The sequence below is a fragment of the Peromyscus californicus genome, unplaced genomic scaffold (genome assembly GCF_007827085.1).
Source record: "Peromyscus californicus insignis strain IS unplaced genomic scaffold, ASM782708v3 Scaffold_16__1_contigs__length_79575227, whole genome shotgun sequence".
In the NCBI taxonomy this organism is placed as follows: domain Eukaryota; kingdom Metazoa; phylum Chordata; class Mammalia; order Rodentia; family Cricetidae; genus Peromyscus; species Peromyscus californicus.
In genome coordinates, this window is record NW_026294458.1 from 10,093,805 (window position 1) to 10,112,896 (window position 19,092).

General features: G+C 45.6%; 1 protein-coding gene across 1 annotated transcript in view; it reads left to right on the forward strand.

The window, feature by feature from the left end:
• Positions 1-18,695, forward strand: part of Masp1 (MBL associated serine protease 1) — an 82,353-nt gene extending 63,658 nt beyond the window's left edge. The window contains exons 15-16 of the mRNA XM_052740310.1: positions 229-328; positions 619-18,695. Coding sequence (XP_052596270.1) covers positions 229-328; positions 619-809 — 291 coding nt within the window. The 3' untranslated portion in view covers positions 810-18,695. The remainder of the gene's footprint in view (positions 1-228; positions 329-618) is intronic.
• The last annotated feature ends 397 nt before the right edge of the window (positions 18,696-19,092 follow it).

Sequence of the window (19,092 nt, forward strand, 5' to 3'; positions counted from 1 at the left end):
GATCATTGAGTCTCAAACAGGCCAAGCTGCTTGAGCAAGGTCACAGAGCAAGTCTGTAGCTGAGGCTACAGTGGATGAGTCCCCAGCTCTCCATCAGGGGTGCCGTTACCTGCACCACACAGCAGTCCCTGAAACTGAGTAGAAGGCAGCTGGAGGCCTGCTCAAAGCCATCAGATAGCAAGGTCCCCTCAGCCCGGAGTGGGAACCAATGATAGCCTTGTGTTCCAGATTGAAATCCCAATTGTAAACTCGGACACCTGCCAGGAAGCCTACGCCCCTTTAAAGAAGAAAGTGACCGAGGACATGATCTGTGCTGGAGAAAAGGAAGGTAAGAAGCTGACTGAAATGCGGGCACTGAGAACCTGGGGTGGGAACAGACAGCGGGAGGATGGGGGCGGAGGGAGGGGAGGAGAAAGGGAGGGGAGAGAGTTTCAGAACTTTCAGCATCCCTTCCCGAGCCAGCACTTTGTGGAATCGGCTTGCCTGACCTAGAGCTCGGGTTTGGACCCAATGGCCTGCTGCACCCTCTAGTGCCCGATTGTTTGAACTACAAGTCGGACACGGGTTTGCGTGGGGGAAAGGGGGCGCTGTATTTTATCGGTACTCCCTTCCATCTAGGCGGGAAAGATGCCTGTGCTGGTGACTCTGGAGGCCCCATGGTGACCAAAGATGAAGGGGCAGACCAATGGTACCTGGTGGGCGTGGTGTCCTGGGGCGAGGATTGTGGGAAGAAAGATCGCTATGGAGTATATTCTTACATCTATCCCAACAAGGACTGGATCCAGAGAGTCACTGGGGTGAGGAACTGAGTTGGTTCCCCAGCCCAGCACCCGCTGTGTGGTCAGTCGCCAGCAGAAGATGATCGGTGTGAGTCACATTTCCTCCCCGGCCCTCAATCTTCACTGCCCATGCCTGGGTAATAACGGGATTCCTTCAGCCCCTTCTCCCTGCTCTTGAGAGAGGCCAAGTAGCAGAATGGTCAGGGCAAAAGGCTGGATCTGGGATTCATCACTTAGGATCTTTGTAATGATGGACAGCTGACCACCTCTTTAAGCCTGTTTCTTCACCCATGGGATGCAATGTGACTATACCTTATCTACCTCACAAGAGTATGATGAGGAAAGTTAATATATGCATAGGACTTAGCCCGTGTATGAACTAAACGGTGTGTTCCATACTTGTGACTTAGCGAAAGGCATCTGGGCCCACCAGGCAGATGGAGTTCTCTTATAAACTCCTGCTTGGGTCTCAGGGGTGATTAGTGACACACCCTCCTCCCACCCACCGCTGTTTTCTTAGTCTGCCCCCTAAAATCTAAGCTTCTGCATCAAATGCAGTCCCCCAATCCCAGCCCTAATCTGCCATAAAAAGGTAAAAGAAAGGAAGGAAGGAAGGAAGGAAGGAAGGAAGGAAGGAAGGAAGGAAGAAAGAAAGAAAGAAAGAAAGAAAGAAAGAAAGAAAGAAAGAAAGAAAGAAAGAAAGAAAGAAAGCTCATTCTTAGCCCTATGGTATGACCCCGCTCACACACCCAGCAATGTAATTGGGCACTTGAGCTAAGTACCAAATGGTAAGACTGACTCAGGGAAGCAGAGGCTGGGAAGGAATGGTGGACTATGAAGTCAGATACCTACCAGCCTCTCTCACGTGTCCCTCTACAAGTTCCTTCCCCTCATTTTAAGGACCCTGCAAGCACTGACATTCTAGAATCGAACAAAGCCGTGTTTTCAAAGTATACCCCAAGGAAAATGTTCATTAGGTTCAAAAGACAAAATTCTCCTTGCTGCCCCCGCAATACCCACCTTGGTCCACCACACCCAGGTCCCAAAGGGCATAACCAGATCCAAGTGCAGCCAAGGATCTTCCCTTACTCTTGGGTAGAGTAGTTTCCCGGAGCCCCAACCCCCTTCTCACCCCCAAACATGGACTGTCCAAGGCAGGCCCCGGCAGGCTCGGTCTCAGGCACCCACTCTCTCCCTCCCCACATCCTAGCTGACCTTAAGCAGCCATTGCTCTCATTCCATCTGAGAACCTTCCTCTTTGACCTCACCCAAGACAGAAGATTTTCAAAGGACCAGAAGCCCAGCCCGAGTTTCTGTGTATGAGAACTGTTCTCCATAGAAGGCTTTGATCCTTGAGCTGTGTTGCTGCTGCTAGAGCCTAGGTGAATTTCTGGTGAAGGAGGAAAACTGTGGGGAAGGGGGACTTGTGGGCATCAAGCCCAAGGCTGCACACTCAGGGACAACAATTCACAGCCTGCTTCTGTTCCCCTGAGCCAATCATTCTACCTCTGCGGGGTTTGCTCTTGACTCTACAAGGAGATGGCGCTTGGACCCAATGATGATCAGATACCTCTCAAGCGAGCTGGTACTCTACTATACTGTCTTGTTTTGTGTCAATATGACACAAGCTAGAATCATCAGAGATAGAAGGAGCCTCGGTTGAGGAAATGTCTCCATGAGATCCAGCTGTAAAGCATTTTCTCAACCAGTAATCAATAGAGGAGAGCCCAGCCCATGGTGGGTGGGGCCATCCCCAGGCTGCTGGTCCTGGGTTCTACAAGAAAGCAGGCTGAGTAAGCCATGGGAAGCAAGCTAGAAAGCAGCACCCGTCCATGGCTTCTGCATCAGCTCCTGCCTTCAGGTTCCTGTCCTGGCTTCCTCCAGTGATGGACTATGATCTGGAAGTGTAAACCAAATAAAGCCTTTCCTCCGCAACTTGCTTTTTGGTTATGGTGTTTCATTGCAGCAATAGAAACCGTAACTAAGACATCTATTTCAGTTCCTGATGAAGAGTTTTGATGCAGTTTTGAAACTGCTTCGAGGCAACGAGCCTTCCCATTGCCAGCACTTCCTGAACAGTGTGCTCTTCCAGGTCATGCTGGCTGCTGCATCGGGACTGATGTGGTGAGGAGAGTACAGACCTTGCCTTCCGGAAGCTCCTGGTGGAGGTGTGACACATATGTGACCGCCATATGGGGATGACCCCTGACGAGTCTACTTTAGAGATGTGGAGATAGAAGGAAGCCCATCATGGTATGGAGTTTGAGGAAAGGGAACACTGGCAATCAGTTTAAGGGGAGAAGACCTTCAGAAAGTGTGCATTTCCACAAGTCAGGCCAAGAAGACTCTGGAAGGACAAACAGGAGTCCATGTCTACTCAGGCTTTCCTCAATAATACCAGCTCCTCCCACAAAAATGATATTTCCAGGAAATCAGCATTCAAGCATGAGAGTCAACATCTAAACAGGCCTCTCCTTAGAATCAGAATGCTTAACAACGCTTGAAAAGCCTTGGGATTCTGGTGCAGACACCAACTTCTGGCTGGGCCCAGTTTATCCTATTTATCCTCCAAATTACAACTTCATCCTTATCCTGAGACAATAACTAGCTAATTGGCCCATGAAACTTCAACCTTGTCCAACAAGCATTGGATGATGTGGCAGTCTGAATACATATGGCCTCCATAGGCTCATGTATTTGAATGCTTGGTCATCAGGGAGTGACACTACTTGAGAATGATTAGGAGGTGTGGCCTTGTTGGAGGAAGCGTGTCACTTTGGGTGGACTTTGAGGTTTTCAAAAGCCCAAGCCAGGCCCAGAGGCTCTCTCTTCCTTGCTGCCTGTGGATCCATATGAAAGACTCTCAGCTACACCTCAGCCTGTGTGTGATACCACGCTTCCCACCGTGATGAAAATGGACTAAACCTCTGAAACTGTAAGCAAGCCACAATTAAATGTTTTCTTTTCATAAGAGTTACTACGCCTTTAATCCCAGCACTTGGGAGGCAAAGCCAGGCAGATCTCTGTGAGTTCAAGTCCAGCCTGGTCTACAGAACGAGATCCAGGACAGGCACCAAAACTACACAGAGAAACCCAGTCTTGAAAAACAAAACAAAACAAAACAAAAAAGAAGAGTTGTCACAGTCATGGTGTCTCTTCACAGAAATAGAACACTGACTAAGACAGAAATCTAACTACTGTTGTGATTCAAGAAACCTGACCTCCTAGAACCACAAAAACAGAAAGATAGTATAGCCATAAGGACCACTTTGTCTAAGTTCATAACCTAATGCTAACAAACTTGCTACCTTCAAATCCAGCCATTCCCTAAACAATTCTAAAATGTGCTACCAATAAGAAGGCCTGGCTTCCAGGCAACTGAAATCTACCTCCCAATAAATGAATTTGTGTAACGAAAACTGTGATTTCATACTGTGAGCACTGTTATTAACAATGATGATCATGCCTGGGACTCATTAGTCAAAGAAGCTGCTGTTCTTATGGGAAACTACACATTCGTTCCAATAAACATCTGTGTTGAGTCAAAGAGCCCTGCTTGGCTTGTGTGCTTCTTCATGCACTGATGAGTCTGGTAAGTTGTTTACATGTTTCAAAAATGTGTTCTATTCGATTAGGCTCACTGTACCATGAAGAGAGAGAAACCGATGGGAAGGTTGAGTTAGAGATGCAAAAGCATGTCTCGGGTATTATTGATTCGTTCTGTCTAAAAATCCTACACTATTGTCCCTGCAAATTATCAAGACACCATAAAGCCGATGTCTCAGCACACAAATTATATTACTTGAATACTACCCACATCCAGATCAGAAAGGTTTTTTATTTTATTTTTTCAGTTTGTATGTTCAATGTCTGCTTCAGAAAATATCGAAGCATGTCTACACTGGCATATTCACGATTGGAAGATGCACCTGCTTTCTGCTCTAAGTTAATCTTTTCTACAAAGGCATGACAAAGAAAATAAAAATAAACTACCTAAGATGCTTTTTAAACAAGAGTTAAGCAAGATGCAGGGAGAGGAAATCAGGATCACTCACATACAGAGGTTTAGCAAATCTCAGTCTAGACTGGGTACAGAGACACAGAGAATCTCAGTCTATAATGGGCACAGAGGCACAGAGAATCTCAGTCTGGAATGGACACAGAGGCACAGAGAATCTCAGTCTAGAATGGGTCTTGAAATCAAAAGGTAAGATCTGAAACAGTGAAGACTTCAGTCTATTCATTAAACTAAAAGAAAATATTGCTTGCCTTCTCTTGTTTGAGATTACTGAATCCATGAATTGGCGGATAAGTAAAAAATTAAGAAATTATAAACTTAGACCAAATCTACTGAAGCTTTCACACACATTCTCTAATTGAGCCCCAAGAATAACCTGCGATGCAATTACTCCTGGAATCCCCATTTTGCAGTGAGGCCACTGAGTGTCATAAAGTTCCTGCCACTGAACCTTGAAACAGAAACTCCCCACAGCCACAAACACACCACAGCCCCAGATCTTGGTGTATCATATAATTCTCCACGGCCCCGTTGAACAAGGGCCCATTGAAGTTGATTCTAGAACTGGGGCATGAAATATAAGAGAGCCTGGAGCATCTTATAGTTAGTGCCAGAAAATAAGGAAACATTCAAAAACCTCCTCAATGGTGGGGACATCTCCAAACGGCACAGAGCCAACCGAAAGAGCCCCAGTGGACAAAGCTGGAACAATTTGAGCCACAAAACAAAGTGGTATTGAATAATAATCCAAAATATAAAACAAGGAACCACGAGTGCATATTTTATGAATAAATTGTTTAATGAATACATAAATTGTGAGAGTAGCAAGCCTGCTGTGAAGAAACTTGCCTAGCCCTGAAGGGTGAGCAGTACATGATAGTTTTCTTCGAGAAAGCACAGAATGGGGCTGGGCGTAGCTCGGTGGAAGAGCACTTGCCTGACGTGCACAAGGCACCAGGTTCGATCCCCCACCATACAGGCAGAAGAAGCAGCTCAGTACAGGAGGAAGGAAGGAGCCACTCCACAGTGCAGACACCGACCGACCTTACCTCAACCAGGAAGTGAAGGAGAATAGCGACAATAAGAAGACTGGACTTGGCCCTGCGTCTCTCCATTCTTCTCCGCAAGCTCTACAACTCCTGTCTAGCTGTGAGAAATGTATCAGACACACTGCAACTGAAGAATATTCTACAAAGTATCTGACCAGTGATTTACAAAACTATTCAGGTCATCAAAAAGGAGGAGGAAAGTCACACACACACACACACAAAAAAAAAAAGAACTGTCACAGCCAACAGAAGCTCAGAATGGGTTCTATTATATCTCCCCATAAGACATTGATGCCCTAAACCCTAGTACTTCCACATGTGAATTATTTAGAAATAGCATCATTACCAATGGGATTAATTAGGAGGAGGTCATCCTAGAGCCAATGGACTTTTCATCCAGGACAACTGTTATCCTCCTAAGACATAAACACACAGGGGAGAGCACCATGTCGGTACATACAGAATCCTACAGCCCCAAGTCGGGGAGTGCAAAGAGTCACCATCAAGACCCCAGAAGACAGGAGCAGGTAGGGAAGATCTTAGGGCAACACCTTGATTTTAGACCTCTGGCTTCCTAACCATACCTCAAAGGCTTTAAACATTTAATTGAGGACATTAATATAGGAGACCTCACAAGCAAAAGCTTCTTGTGTGGGATCCTAGAACGGGGGTAGGGGTTGGAGGAATGACTTAGGCAGTGACTTAGGAGACTCAAGCAAACTATGGATTTGATTGCTGGTGATATATCCATGTTGGTTCATTGGATACTGCAAAGCAGCGCTCTAATGTAAACTGATAGAAAGCATTTTTTGAAATGGATTCAGCTAGTGTCTGATATATCATGACTCTCTATGCTGTCATTACAACCTTTGTAAATGAAAACTGTTCTAAAACAGAGACTTTAAAACAACATGTGTGACTTTTCGCCCAGAAGGTAGAAGACACAGGATTTAAAACCAGTTTCTGATGGACTCCGGAGCCTAATCCCCGCGCAAGCACACCAACTTTTGTGAAACGAGGCTACACACAGGAGCCAAATAGACTCTCGGGTCCTTCTCCTGTCTGGGGCAAGATCTGAGCATTTGTGCTTCTTAGAAGACCCCCAGATGATTTTAACAGATGTCCAGTCTGAGAATTGCTGTTCTGAGCCATCCTGTCCCTACGACATGCCCCTTCTGGAAAAATATGAGAGCCATTATTTCCCAGGCTTCAGCCCTTGACTCAGCTGATAGGAAACAGGAATGGGGTAAGGTGTCCTGGTGTTCTAGTCTGTGATCCAGAACGTTCCTGTGGCTCGGTAGCAATACCATCACTAGGACATTTCTGCCTTAGTGTTTTCCTAAACAGAACTCTTTTACTTCCAAGTAATAAGCCAAGGAAAGGAAAGCACCCCAGAAACAAGGGAACAGCATATTGGGGAACAAGGAGAAGAAAAGGACCCTGGGTCTCTGGGGGAAGCTGAGTGACATGGTGTCTCTGGAGAGGCAGACAGGCCAGAGGAAAGAACCCTACACCGTCTGGGGACACTGGGGGCTGTTGGGTTGTGAACAGCCCTGAAAGCTTTGGGTTTGGGGCATGGGGAAACTTGAGCTTTCTGAACAAAGGAGATGTGTGATCAGTTTATCTTTCGAGTGAGGTGTCAACACAGGAAGTGAACTCAGGGAGACCCAAGATGGCTGCAGGACATCAGGCAAGAAGTGTTTCTCAGCAAGGTTGAGCCCCTGGGGAGGGGAGCTCTGTGCATCTGGAGCTCTGAAAGTCTAGGGCCGAGCCTAAAGAAGATGTCTTTAGCTAATCTCACCCTCTGTGAATACTTCCGAGAAAATTAGCAAAACAAAAAATTGAGCAGGAACCAAAACACAAAGGGAGTGATGCTTTCCCAGGTCCCTGGTCTTTGTCTAACCGCTGGCAACATGCTAGGAAGGAAGCGTGGGCTACTCTGAGCTTGAGACACGGAGACAAACAGGGCCTGCGAAGTGCTCTCCTGCATCTGGTATGCATTGGTCTTTTTTTTTTTTCCCCAAAAAAAAAGATCAAGAAAATGTCATTTGGATGCAAAAACATGGGCTCAATTCCCAGCAATGAGCTTCTGATCACAGGGAAGAAGAGCCAGGACCATTTCAACATCAAGGCAGATCACAAAGGCTCCAAGGAAGTTCCCCCAGAGGAGTGGGCGACAAAGCAGTGTTCTGACAAAGAGAAGGTGTGTCTAGTCCAAGTGGTGCCCTGGGCATGCGTGCGTGCATGCTGAAAGACAGACAGGTCAGAACAGGCAGGAGTGTCCCTCCCTGACAGCTTCTGCAAGTCCTGTGGTGGCCCCTACAAAGTAAGAGGTCTCTATGGCATGAATATGGGTAGAACCCCCTGCTCATATGTCAAGGGGTGGCTGCCATAAGGCCTGAGTGAACACTGAGGTTTTTGAAGCTCTGCATATGGTTCTAATGAACATCGTTTGAGAGCCACCGTTCTAGACTATCCTGCCAGAGTGCACCCTCTGAGGAATGTGGGAGCCTGTTTTTCCCAGACTTATGACTTGGATTGAGGTCATTCAGTTGGTAAGAAACAGAGACAGAGGAGGTACCAGGGTAGCGTTGCTCAGAGGTGCTAGAATTTTTAGGAGGTGGGGCTTAATGAGAGATGCTTTGGTCAGTGGGGCTGCACCCTCAAAAGATTGTGGTGATCCATTCACTCCCCTTCTCTGTTTCATGGCTTAAAATATTAGTGTTTAGTCTAACTCACATGCTCTACCATTATTATCCAATGCCTTCAGGAGAACCGGGCCAAAAGAAGCATTATGCTCTTGAGTCTCTAGAACCCATAGCCAAAATAGGTCTTTCTTTTTGTAAGTATCCTGCATCAGCTATTTGTTACAGTAACATGACAGCTAACTGATATAAAGGTTATATCCAGTCTATAGCGATAAACCAGCACCAACCAGAGCAAGTCCTGGGATCCTCAGTTTCCATACAGACACAGCCCAGGCCCATAGGCTGACCCAGTTAGAAAATGGGGACTTTTCTCTTCCCTTGGGTTATTTATCATGCGACATGTGACACCTTTTCCAAACCCTAAAGCCATGTGGCTTATTTAATCCATGCCCATTAAAGGCCATACATGCCCAAGGTCTGCCAATGGGACCCATGACAACTGGATTTATTCCCCTAAACAGCTCTACAACATCTCTGTTTTGGCGTGACCCTGTGTGTCCCTAATTGGCAGTCTAGGCCTCCCACTAAGTCATTTTTATTTTAGTGCATTTTTAAATTATGAAATACTTCAAACACACTGGGAAAAAAATATAGACACTAATCCATGTCCCGCTCGGATGTGATGCAACAGCACTCAGTGTGAGGAATCCCGACAGGATTCCAACTCAAGCAGTGAAATGGTGTCATGAGGGGAGCCAGCTGGGCCCCCTGAAGAGAGTTCTGACGCTGTCTGTGAAGACCTCGAGCCCAGTTCCAGCTCTGTTTCTGGACTCAAACTCTCTATCACATATGTTCTCTGTGCCTCCATCTCAGTCTCCCCCTGTGAATTCCCCTTGTCTTTTCAGCCTCTCTCTGTGGAAAGCCTCGAGTTCCAGTCTTCAGGACTCTTCTCTGCCTGCTCATTCCTGGACAGTGTCACTTAGTCTCTAGACATTTGGTGTCATCTAAACACAGATGACTTCCTGTTTTTCTCTAGCTTGGACCTCCCTTCTGATCTACTGATACCTCACCATTTCTTTTCTTTTTTGGTTTTTTCGAGACAGGGTTTCTCTGTGTAGCTTTGTGCCTTTTCCTGGAACTCACTTGGTAGCCCAGGCTGGCCTCAAACTCACAGAGATCCGCCTGGCTCTGCCTCCTGAGTGCTGGGATTAAAGGCGTGCGCCACCACCGCCCGGCCCTCACCATTTCTTATATCCAATGTCTAAAAGAATGTTTAAAGAAAATCCTAGGGGCTGGAGAGATGGCTCAGATGTTAAGAGCAATGACTGCTCTTCCAGAGGTCCTGAGTTCAATTCCCAGCAACCACATGGTGGCTCACAACCATCTGTAACGAGATCTGGTGCCCTCTTCTGGCCTGCAGTCATACATGCTGTATACCTAATAAATAAATAAATCTTTGAAAAAAAGGAAAATCCTAAACATCCCATCCCAAACCATTCCCCCAGTATTGCCCCAAATCATTCCTTGTGGTAGCCCCCATCTTAGGAAGTGGCAACCCCATTCTTCCGGTTGCTTAGGTCAACCCCCAGGGCCCTACACCTCTCTCCCTTATAAAGCTCCCTGAGTCATCAGAAGGTCTTCTCCACTCCGCTTTTAAAATGCACACACTTGCTGACCCCACAGTGCCAGCCTCCACCCTACAACAGACCTCCATTGCCTCGTGCGAGCATATCCTCAATAATCTTTCCTTTTCTCAGCCTTGTCCCTCAGCAACCTATTAACACAGTGTCAGTCAATTAGATAACATCACTCCCTGAAGGTGGTCTAAATGACAAATGTCCCTCATAGTCTCTGGCATTTGAATTCTTGGTCCCTAGTTGGTGCTGTTTGTGGAGGTTTAGGGGTTGTGGCCTTGCTGGAAGAAGTATGTAACCAGAGTTGGGCTAGAAAGTTTAAAGGCTCATGCCATTTGGGGTTCACTCTCTCTGTTTCATGTGGTTTGATGTGAGCTCTCAACTGTTCTAGCTACATTGCCTACTTGATACCACACTTCACCATTTGATGGTGACAGACTCTTTTTTCCTCATAAGCCCAAAGTAAACCCTTCCTTCTATAAGTAGTTTTGGTCGTGGAGTTTTATCACAGCAATACAGAGTAACTAATTCAGGAGATGATACCAGGATGGAGGCTGGTGCTGTGGCACATATGACCATACTGGTCTTTGGAGGAATGGGGGAGGTTCTGGGACTTTGGGCTAGAAAGGTGGTTGAACATTGCAAGAGAGGCTTATTGGGCGATCCCAGCAGTAGCTTGGAAGACAGTCATGCTGAGAGTTAATGTGGACTGTGGAGGACCAGATTAAGAGGCTTCAGAGGGGAATATTATTAATACCTGGCTAGAGACCATCCTTGTGATAGTTTGGGAAAGAATGTGACTGTTTTCTGTCCTTATCCTAAGAACTTGCCTAAGGATAAATTTAATAATAAGGATAAATTTTAAAAATTGAAGAAATAAGGATAAAGCAATGGACTAATTTCTTTGGCAGAGGAGATTTTAAAACAGCCTAATGTTGACCCTGTCACATGGTTTGTTAGTGATCACTCTTATGCGGGCTTTATGTCACAGCCAAAACTTTTATTACAAGAGATAAGCTTGATACCGTTAAGGAGGTGCCAAATCTGCAGTGGAATAAAGGGAAGGGTGCCATTAAGGCAAGACCTTGTCCAGCTGAGTCCCCACCTTGTGAAAGGAAAAGGCCTGAGAACATTCTGCTTCTAGACATGAACAACAAACACAAGGTGCTGCAAATGTGGTTCAAGGAGTTGGGGTTCATCCTAGGTGGATACCCAATTTGACAGTGTCGTCTGCCTGGTCCTGACTTTAGAATCATGAATACCATATGAGTAAAGGGGTCATGGAATCCTCCCCTATAGTTTCAGAGAGCCACTGAGGCCAAGCGTGTGGCAGGGGTGTCCCTGCATGGAAGCCCTGAGAGGCCATTGTGTTCAACTGTGAAAGTAGAGTCTGGGTTGCACTGGAGACATCAAGATGTGGCAGATGCCAGGGAGTCTTGAGATATCTGCCAAAGGGAGTAGCACGCAGGCAGTGGCACCAGCCCCAAAGACAGGAGCCTGTCACAGGCAGCAAAGCTGGGAGGGCGGAGCCCTCTGAGCCCTCTGACATCAGACACGGAGCTACAGGATGGGGGGTTTGCCCTGCTGGGTTTCAGTCTTGCTTTTTTGGTTCAATATTTTACTCACTATACCCCCTGTCTTTCCTTCTGGAATGGCAATGGATATTCTGTAACATTAGATTTTGGAAGTACATCATTTGCTTTTTGATTTTACAGGATATTCCAGTTAAGAGATTGCAGCTGATCTCCGAAGAGACACTGGACTTTGAAACTTTGAAGAGTGTTGAAGCTGAAAGACTAGGGGACTTTAGGAGCTGAGCTCAATGCATTTTGTATTACAATATGGCCACAAGTGTACGGGAGCTAGGGAGTATGGTGTCGTGGTTAGAATGAGAAGGGCTCGAGTCTCTGGCATTTGAATATTTGGTTTCCCATTAGTGCTTCCTGGGGACACTTAGGAAGTGTGGCCTCGCTGGCAGAACTATGGCTGGGGGTGGACTCTGAGAGTTTAAAGACTCAAGCCATTTCAAGTTCACTCTCTGTTTCCTGCTTGCAGTTTGAGATGTGAGCTCTCATCTGTCCCTGAGGCTATGCCTGGTACCTGCTACTGTGCTTGTCCACCAGGATGGTGATAGCCTCATCCTTCTGGAACTAGAAACCCTAAACAAACCTTTCTTCTATGTTTCCTTGGCCGTGGTATTTTATCACACCAATAGAAAAGTAACGCATACACCCATTGTTCAACTCCAGTGACTTCCTGTCTGATTTATATTAAAAACCAACATCTCGGCAGTGGCTTAGGTCTGTGATCTGTGGGTTATATGCTCAGAGTCCACTTCCAGTTCTTTTACACTCCAGTCACAGGATTGCTCCTATTTCAAGGCCTTGGCACGAGCCACTGTTCCCAGTTCCTTCCATTCTCCTTTCAAATGTTCCTTTGTTACTGAGACCCTCGCTAGCTATCCAATCCAAATGTGCAACTCCATCCACTTCTCTTTCTATTCGTTGTACTTTATTTGTCCTTCTAATCTTAAAAAAAAATGATTTAACATGTCATCTGTCTTATTACTAGCGAGTCTACCCTCATCAGCAGGAACTAGTTAGTCTACTATCATCAGCAGGGACTAGTTAGTCTACTATCATCAGCAGGGACTAGTTAGTCTTTTAGCTCTCTGTTATGTACTGCATGCCTAGAACAACGTGCAGCTCATTTAAAATATGCACTCAATAGACATTTGTTGAGTGAATAAACCCTGCACATAGCAAATATCTTATTACATCTGAGACTATTTACGAATCCATAGAAAAGCCAAAGTAGAGAATTAGCAGACTTATTATAAAAATGAGGAGATAAAACTGCCGCCCCGCTAAACCAGTATACTTCCTACCTTCACTCTGAATACTTATCCTTACTCCCTCAGACAAGAACAGCTCTCACCCCTCATCAAAAGAAGTTTCCTTTTTCAGCAGACAGAGGCCATCACAGAAATCTACAGCTGATCAAATTGCCAGGAACAAGTGACCAGTAGATGCCCAGTCCCAGCCAATACATGTGCAACGCAATCCCTCACCTAAGGTTCGGGAACCATTGCAGAAGAGGCAGCACAAAGATACGGGACACCAGAGAGCCTGCTGTGAGAGAGCATCTTCTATGTGAGGCAGGGACACTGCACCCTTGAAACCTCAGCAGTCTGGTCACCTAAACAAGACAATGACAACACGAGTGGACATGGAGAACACCAAGGTGGGGCATCTCATAAGGTCTTTCCCCTCCATGAAGAGCTGTAGGCGATCAGTGGCTTCTGAGAGAGGGAGAATCAGTCCTCTCCAGAGATGAGCTTCCTAAAAAGACTATCCGCTCACAAGCAGCCCAAAACAAATATGCATATGAGCCGCATTAAACAGACTCAACAAGCTGTACTTATATACACATATGTGTGTATAACAGTTATTGAATAAGAGAGAAAGAATTTGAGAGGAAGTGGGAAGGACACGATGGGGGAGTTGGGGATAGGAGGGGGTGGAAATGATATAAGTACGGCACTTGTGTATAAAATTCTGAATGGTTTTTAATGGCCTGAATAAAAAAGATCATGAGAGAATAAAACGCAAGCTGAAACTTCATCATTACCACCCGGGTCTCTGCATAAGGCCAAGCCTTTCAAGGTGACTTCCTTTCAAAATAACCATCTTTAGAGGAAGACAAGGGTGTTAGATAGATGAAAGTTTGCTTCAGAAGAATAAAGGGAAGGAAGATGCTAAGAATTTATCAGGTAAGAAAGACAAACTCCAGATGGACAAAGGCATATGGAAATCCTGGGGTAACAGTTCTGTAGTCCATTGGAAGGATCAATGTCAAGAAGTCCCTGAAGATGGCCAAGGACAGGGATAACTGAACAGGGTGGAAGCAAGGTCAACATGTGAAGGACCCTTCAGCTGCTCCCCCTTTGCTCTACAAACACGAAAACTGAGACTTTATGCAGGAGAAAACCCAGGTCACCTGAGGCCAGCAGCCCAGGTAATGGTGAGCCAGCACGACAAAGGTGTCTCACTCCCGGGCCAGTGAGATTTCTGCACCAGACACACACACACCTGCCTCCTCGGGGAAAATCAGGGGGCTTTCATTCCCCTGCTGCATTTGCACCAGGACCCAAACAATGCCAGAAATGACTCCAAAGGAAATTCCTCAGCTGGGAGTCCAACAGAGAGACAGAATGAGACTTGGAAAAGCACTAAATTCTTCCCGGGGTATTGTAACCAGTAAGAATGGAGCCCCCAAACCACTGGTGTTTTCTGTTGAAATTCTTTTAAAATAGCAATCTTTGAAGAACGAAGTGTGGTCACCATGCTTCTAGAAAAGTGAAGTCACTGCTGTGAAATAAATAGAAAGACAAGAAAAGAAATCACTGTGGATGTGTGAAAATAAGCCTGCTCTTAACCTGGGCTGGGAACTCGATCCCTGTGGCTTGCTTTTTCCTTAAGCATTGACCAACAGCATTTGACTGAAGTCACAAAGCAGAGAGAGTCTATCAGGGCTCAAAGGAGAGGAGACTAATTAAAGGGTGAAAGGGCATGTGCATTCAGTAAAAAGCATGTGCTGTGTGGCAGGCATGGCCCCAAACAGTACTCTATCTTATGGCATTATCCCCATTTTGTTGGAGGGAGGGAAGAGACTCAAAATGCTCAGATAACTTACTTAAGGTATGGGCTGCTAAGAAGCAGGGTTAAGCCTCAAGTGATTCCCAGCCCCATGTCCTATGACCTTCTTTGAACCCTTGACACACTGTGCTGGTCAGGCTCTTAATTTGTCTAGGCTACGGGTCCTCATCTATAAGATACGCGTCCTGTATCTTTATTTTACAGGTGCGTTAATTTTCCTCCTGTTAAGTTTCTCAGGTCTCGGGACTGAGGGGACTTCTCCAGAAGGCCACCACCCTGTCCTCGTGGGTTTGGGGACATAATCAAGGCAGTACTTCTTGCTGACCCTGCACTAAGCATTCCAGCCCCTGGAGCTGCGTGTAGTGCCTATAGGTCTCCTCTTGGTGTGAACATCAAAATCAGTGCGCAGGCACTCCAGTGGGAGAAGGGCCAGGCTTCTGGAATGTTCCCTGAGGAGTTTATTTATAACACAGAGTACATCTAACAAGTTCATCATGTTGCATGTGGCATGTGGAACCGTCCTAGAGAATTCTGCAAAGACAATGAGCCCACAAGCAAGCCTGGAATTCCCTCTCTGTCACAAGTATGGGGACAACAGGGGAGACAAGTGAGAGCAGAATATGAAAACCCGAAGCACCTCCCTGCCACGGCAGGAAGTGTCCTGGGAAAGCTGCAGAGTCCATCTCTAGGTAAAGGTTGCAATCTGTTGTGTAGTAGTTTTGTCCTCCTTTAAACATTTTTCTCTAGGAGTTGAGACCCCTTAAAACTCAGGAACTAAATGAAACTTACAAGCTTGGAAAGTAGACAAAACTCACAAATCTCAGGAAAATTCTAAATCTCCCAAGATGCACAAGACCCCTCACCAAGGTAAGTAGTCATAATTGCCAGGGAGAGTCCCATCCTCCAAAGGTCCTCTAGGTGGTGCAGGAAGCTCCAGGGTCACCGCTTTTGTGGGTCCTCACCCGCACTTGAGGGAGGACACTCTTTCAGTGTCGCAGCTGCCTTCGAGTTCCTCATACTTCTGTAAGTAACCCCAATAAACATTTCACTAAGCTAGTCTTGGGTGGACTTCTTTCTTTATTTGGGGTGAGTAGATGTTGGTCTAGTGTCTCTCTAGGAAAAGACACAGCAGACTCCTTGCTCTGCATCTCCTTACATGTTTGGGGACAAAATTCTTCTACACTCTGATCACGTTTTGTCATCTGGGTAATAAAGTGACTGAGTCTCTAATGGGTCTTCCAACAATTGTATTCATGACTTTGCAAATATTTGCTTTCCGAAATGTAGAAGGCATGCCATTCCCTGTGCTCACACAGAAGCACAAGGGGGAACAAGAATGTTAAACACACAGGATTGTCTCTTCGAAAGGAGAGATGTGTAACCTATTTTCCACCCAGAAGGCTGGGAAAGGATGGAGTTAATAGCCTAGTGACCTTTGCTCTCTCTGTATGGCCGAGACCACACTGGCTCCTCCCCCACATCCTTATCTTGAGGTTGTTTTCTCAATTGATCTACAGAACCTATCTTTATGGAAGATGTCCCATGTACTTTACAAAGAATTTCAATATGATCATGTCTTAAGCTTTGTTGAGCATACAGGATTGAGTTAATTATCACCAGGAAAAAAAAAGTTTTTTTTTTCCAAATTGTGCTGTGCTTAAATATGCCTAAAATAAATGACTAGGAGTCAGAATCTGGAAGTTTGAACCAGCACCAGCTACTGAATTGTGTTGAACCAAACTGCCTTCTTGCCTCTCAGGGACCACTACTGTGCTTGCTGTGGTGTTTGCAGAGACCCCCACACTCAAACCTAAACAGCCTTAGAGTTATAAAGAGGGTCTATGAGAGCCAAAACAGAGCAGGCAACAAGTATTCTCAACAGAAACACCGGGTTTATCATCGCATTAACAAAATGGAGAGGAAGTAATGGATACAGGAAACTAGAGACTATTGGAATTCACCTGACAGAGAGAAAAGAGGAACAAATACAACTGTGAGAAGAAGTGTCCCCACTGCCCTGTGCGGAGCTGGTTCCATGGCAGTAACCACACTGTCCTGTGCAGAGCTGGTTCCATGACAGCATCCCCACTGATCTGTGCAGAGCTGGTTCCATGGCAGCATCCCCACTGCTCTGTGCAGATGCTGATTCCATGACAGCATCCCCACTGCCCTGTGCAGAGCTGATTCCATGGCAGCATCTCCACTGCCCTGTGCAGAGCTGGTTCCATGACAACATCCCCACTGCCCTGTGCAGATGCTGGTTCCATGACAACATCCCACTGCCCTGTGCAGAGCTGGTTCCATGGCAGTAACCGCACTGCCCTGTGCAGAGCTGGTTCCATGACAGCATCCCCACTGATCTGTGCAGAGCTGGTTCCATGACAGCATCCCCACTGCCCTGTGCAGAGCTGGTTCCATGACAGCATCCCCACTGCCCTATGCAGAGCTGGTTCCCATGAGGCCGAGAACAAGAGGAGCACTTAAAGGCATTGCAGGAAAATGGTGTACTAGGAAACTCCAAGCCTGTGTTCCCCCACAGAAACATTATAAAATGACTAGAAGATGGCTAAAATAACCTTATAGATTATTATACAACCCTGGAGCTCAGTCAAACACATGGAAATCTTAGGAAACGTTTTTTTTCTCCCCTCAGCTCACCTCTCTCCGAGAGGGATTGGAAGGGACCTTAAGCTCAAAGTCTAGACTTTATCTGCAATATTCTAGTCTGTCTTAAAGGACTGGCCTCTGTCTTGCTATGGTCTCAGATGGAGTGCCGCTCTTAAGGCAGAAGAGAGACTATACACCTACAGATACTTAAAACAAGACATTACATATGGAACCAAAGAACAGAACAGCAAGACTCGGAGACACTGGAAACTGAAGAGATTCGGCAGCAGCTGTACATGTGAAGGACTTGAAAGGCCACAAGCCCAGGCACAGGATGCCCAGAGAAGACTCAGGGAGACCTCAGCGTTGACTTCTTGTGTACTCACTGAGTGAAAAACTTCTGTGGCCCAAAGCTAGTCTGCAAAGACTGGGAGAGCTGACTATTTTTCTAAATGCTGCTCTTTACTATTTTATTTATTTATTCATTCATTTATTTGGATGGATAGATAGATGATAGATAGATAGATAGATAGATAGATAGATAGATAGATAGATAGGTAGGTAGGTAGTGGATGATAGGGAGAGAGATAATAGATAGATAGATAGATAGATAGATAGATAGATACATAAATACATAGATACGTAGATACATAGATACATAGATACATAGATATGATGATGGATAGATAGATGATAGATAGATAGATAGACAGTAGATTAATTGATAGATGATAGATACATGATAGATAGATAGAGATAGATAGATAGAGATAGATAGATGATTGATAGATAGATAGATAGATAATGATGATAATGGATAGATAGATGATAGATAGATAGATAGATAGACAGTAGATTAATTGATAGATGATAGATACATGATAGATAGATAGAGATAGATAGATAGAGATAGATAGATGATTGATAGATAGATAGATAGATAGATAGATAGATAGATAGATAGATAGATGGATAGATAGATAGATAATGATGATAATGGATAGATAGATGATAGATAGATAGATAGATAGATAGATAGATAGATAGATAGATAGATCAGACAGACAGTCTGAGTGTACAGGTATATGTGCAGTCACATGCACATGCCATGGTGCATACATGGAGGTCTATCCTAGTTTTCTTTCTATGGTTGTGGTAAACACCATGACAAAAAGCAACTTGGGGGATGAGCTGGCTTACACATCCCAGGTCACAGTCCATCACCAAAGAAAGTCAGGGCAAGAACTCTAGCAGGAACCTTGGCAGCAGGAGCCAAAGCACAGGCCATGGAGGAATGCTCCTTACTGGCTTACTCTCCGTGGCTCACTCAGTGTGATTTCTTTTTTCTTTTCTTTTCTTTTTTTTTTTTTTTTTTGGTTTTTTGAGACAGGGTTTCTCTGTGTAGCTTTGCGCCTTTCCTGGAACTCACTTGGTAGCCCAGGCTGGCCTCGAACTCACAGAGATCCGCCTGGCTCTGCCTCCCGAGTGCTGGGATTAAAGGCATGCGCCACCACTGCCCGGCTCAGTGTGATTTCTTATATAACTCAGAATCACCTGAGTGGCATCACCCACACAGGACTAGGCCCTCCCACATTAACCATCAATCAAGAAAACGCCCCACAGACTTACCTACAGGCCAATCTGATGGAGACATTTTCTCAAATGAGTTTTCATCTTTCCGGCTAACCCTAACTTGTAT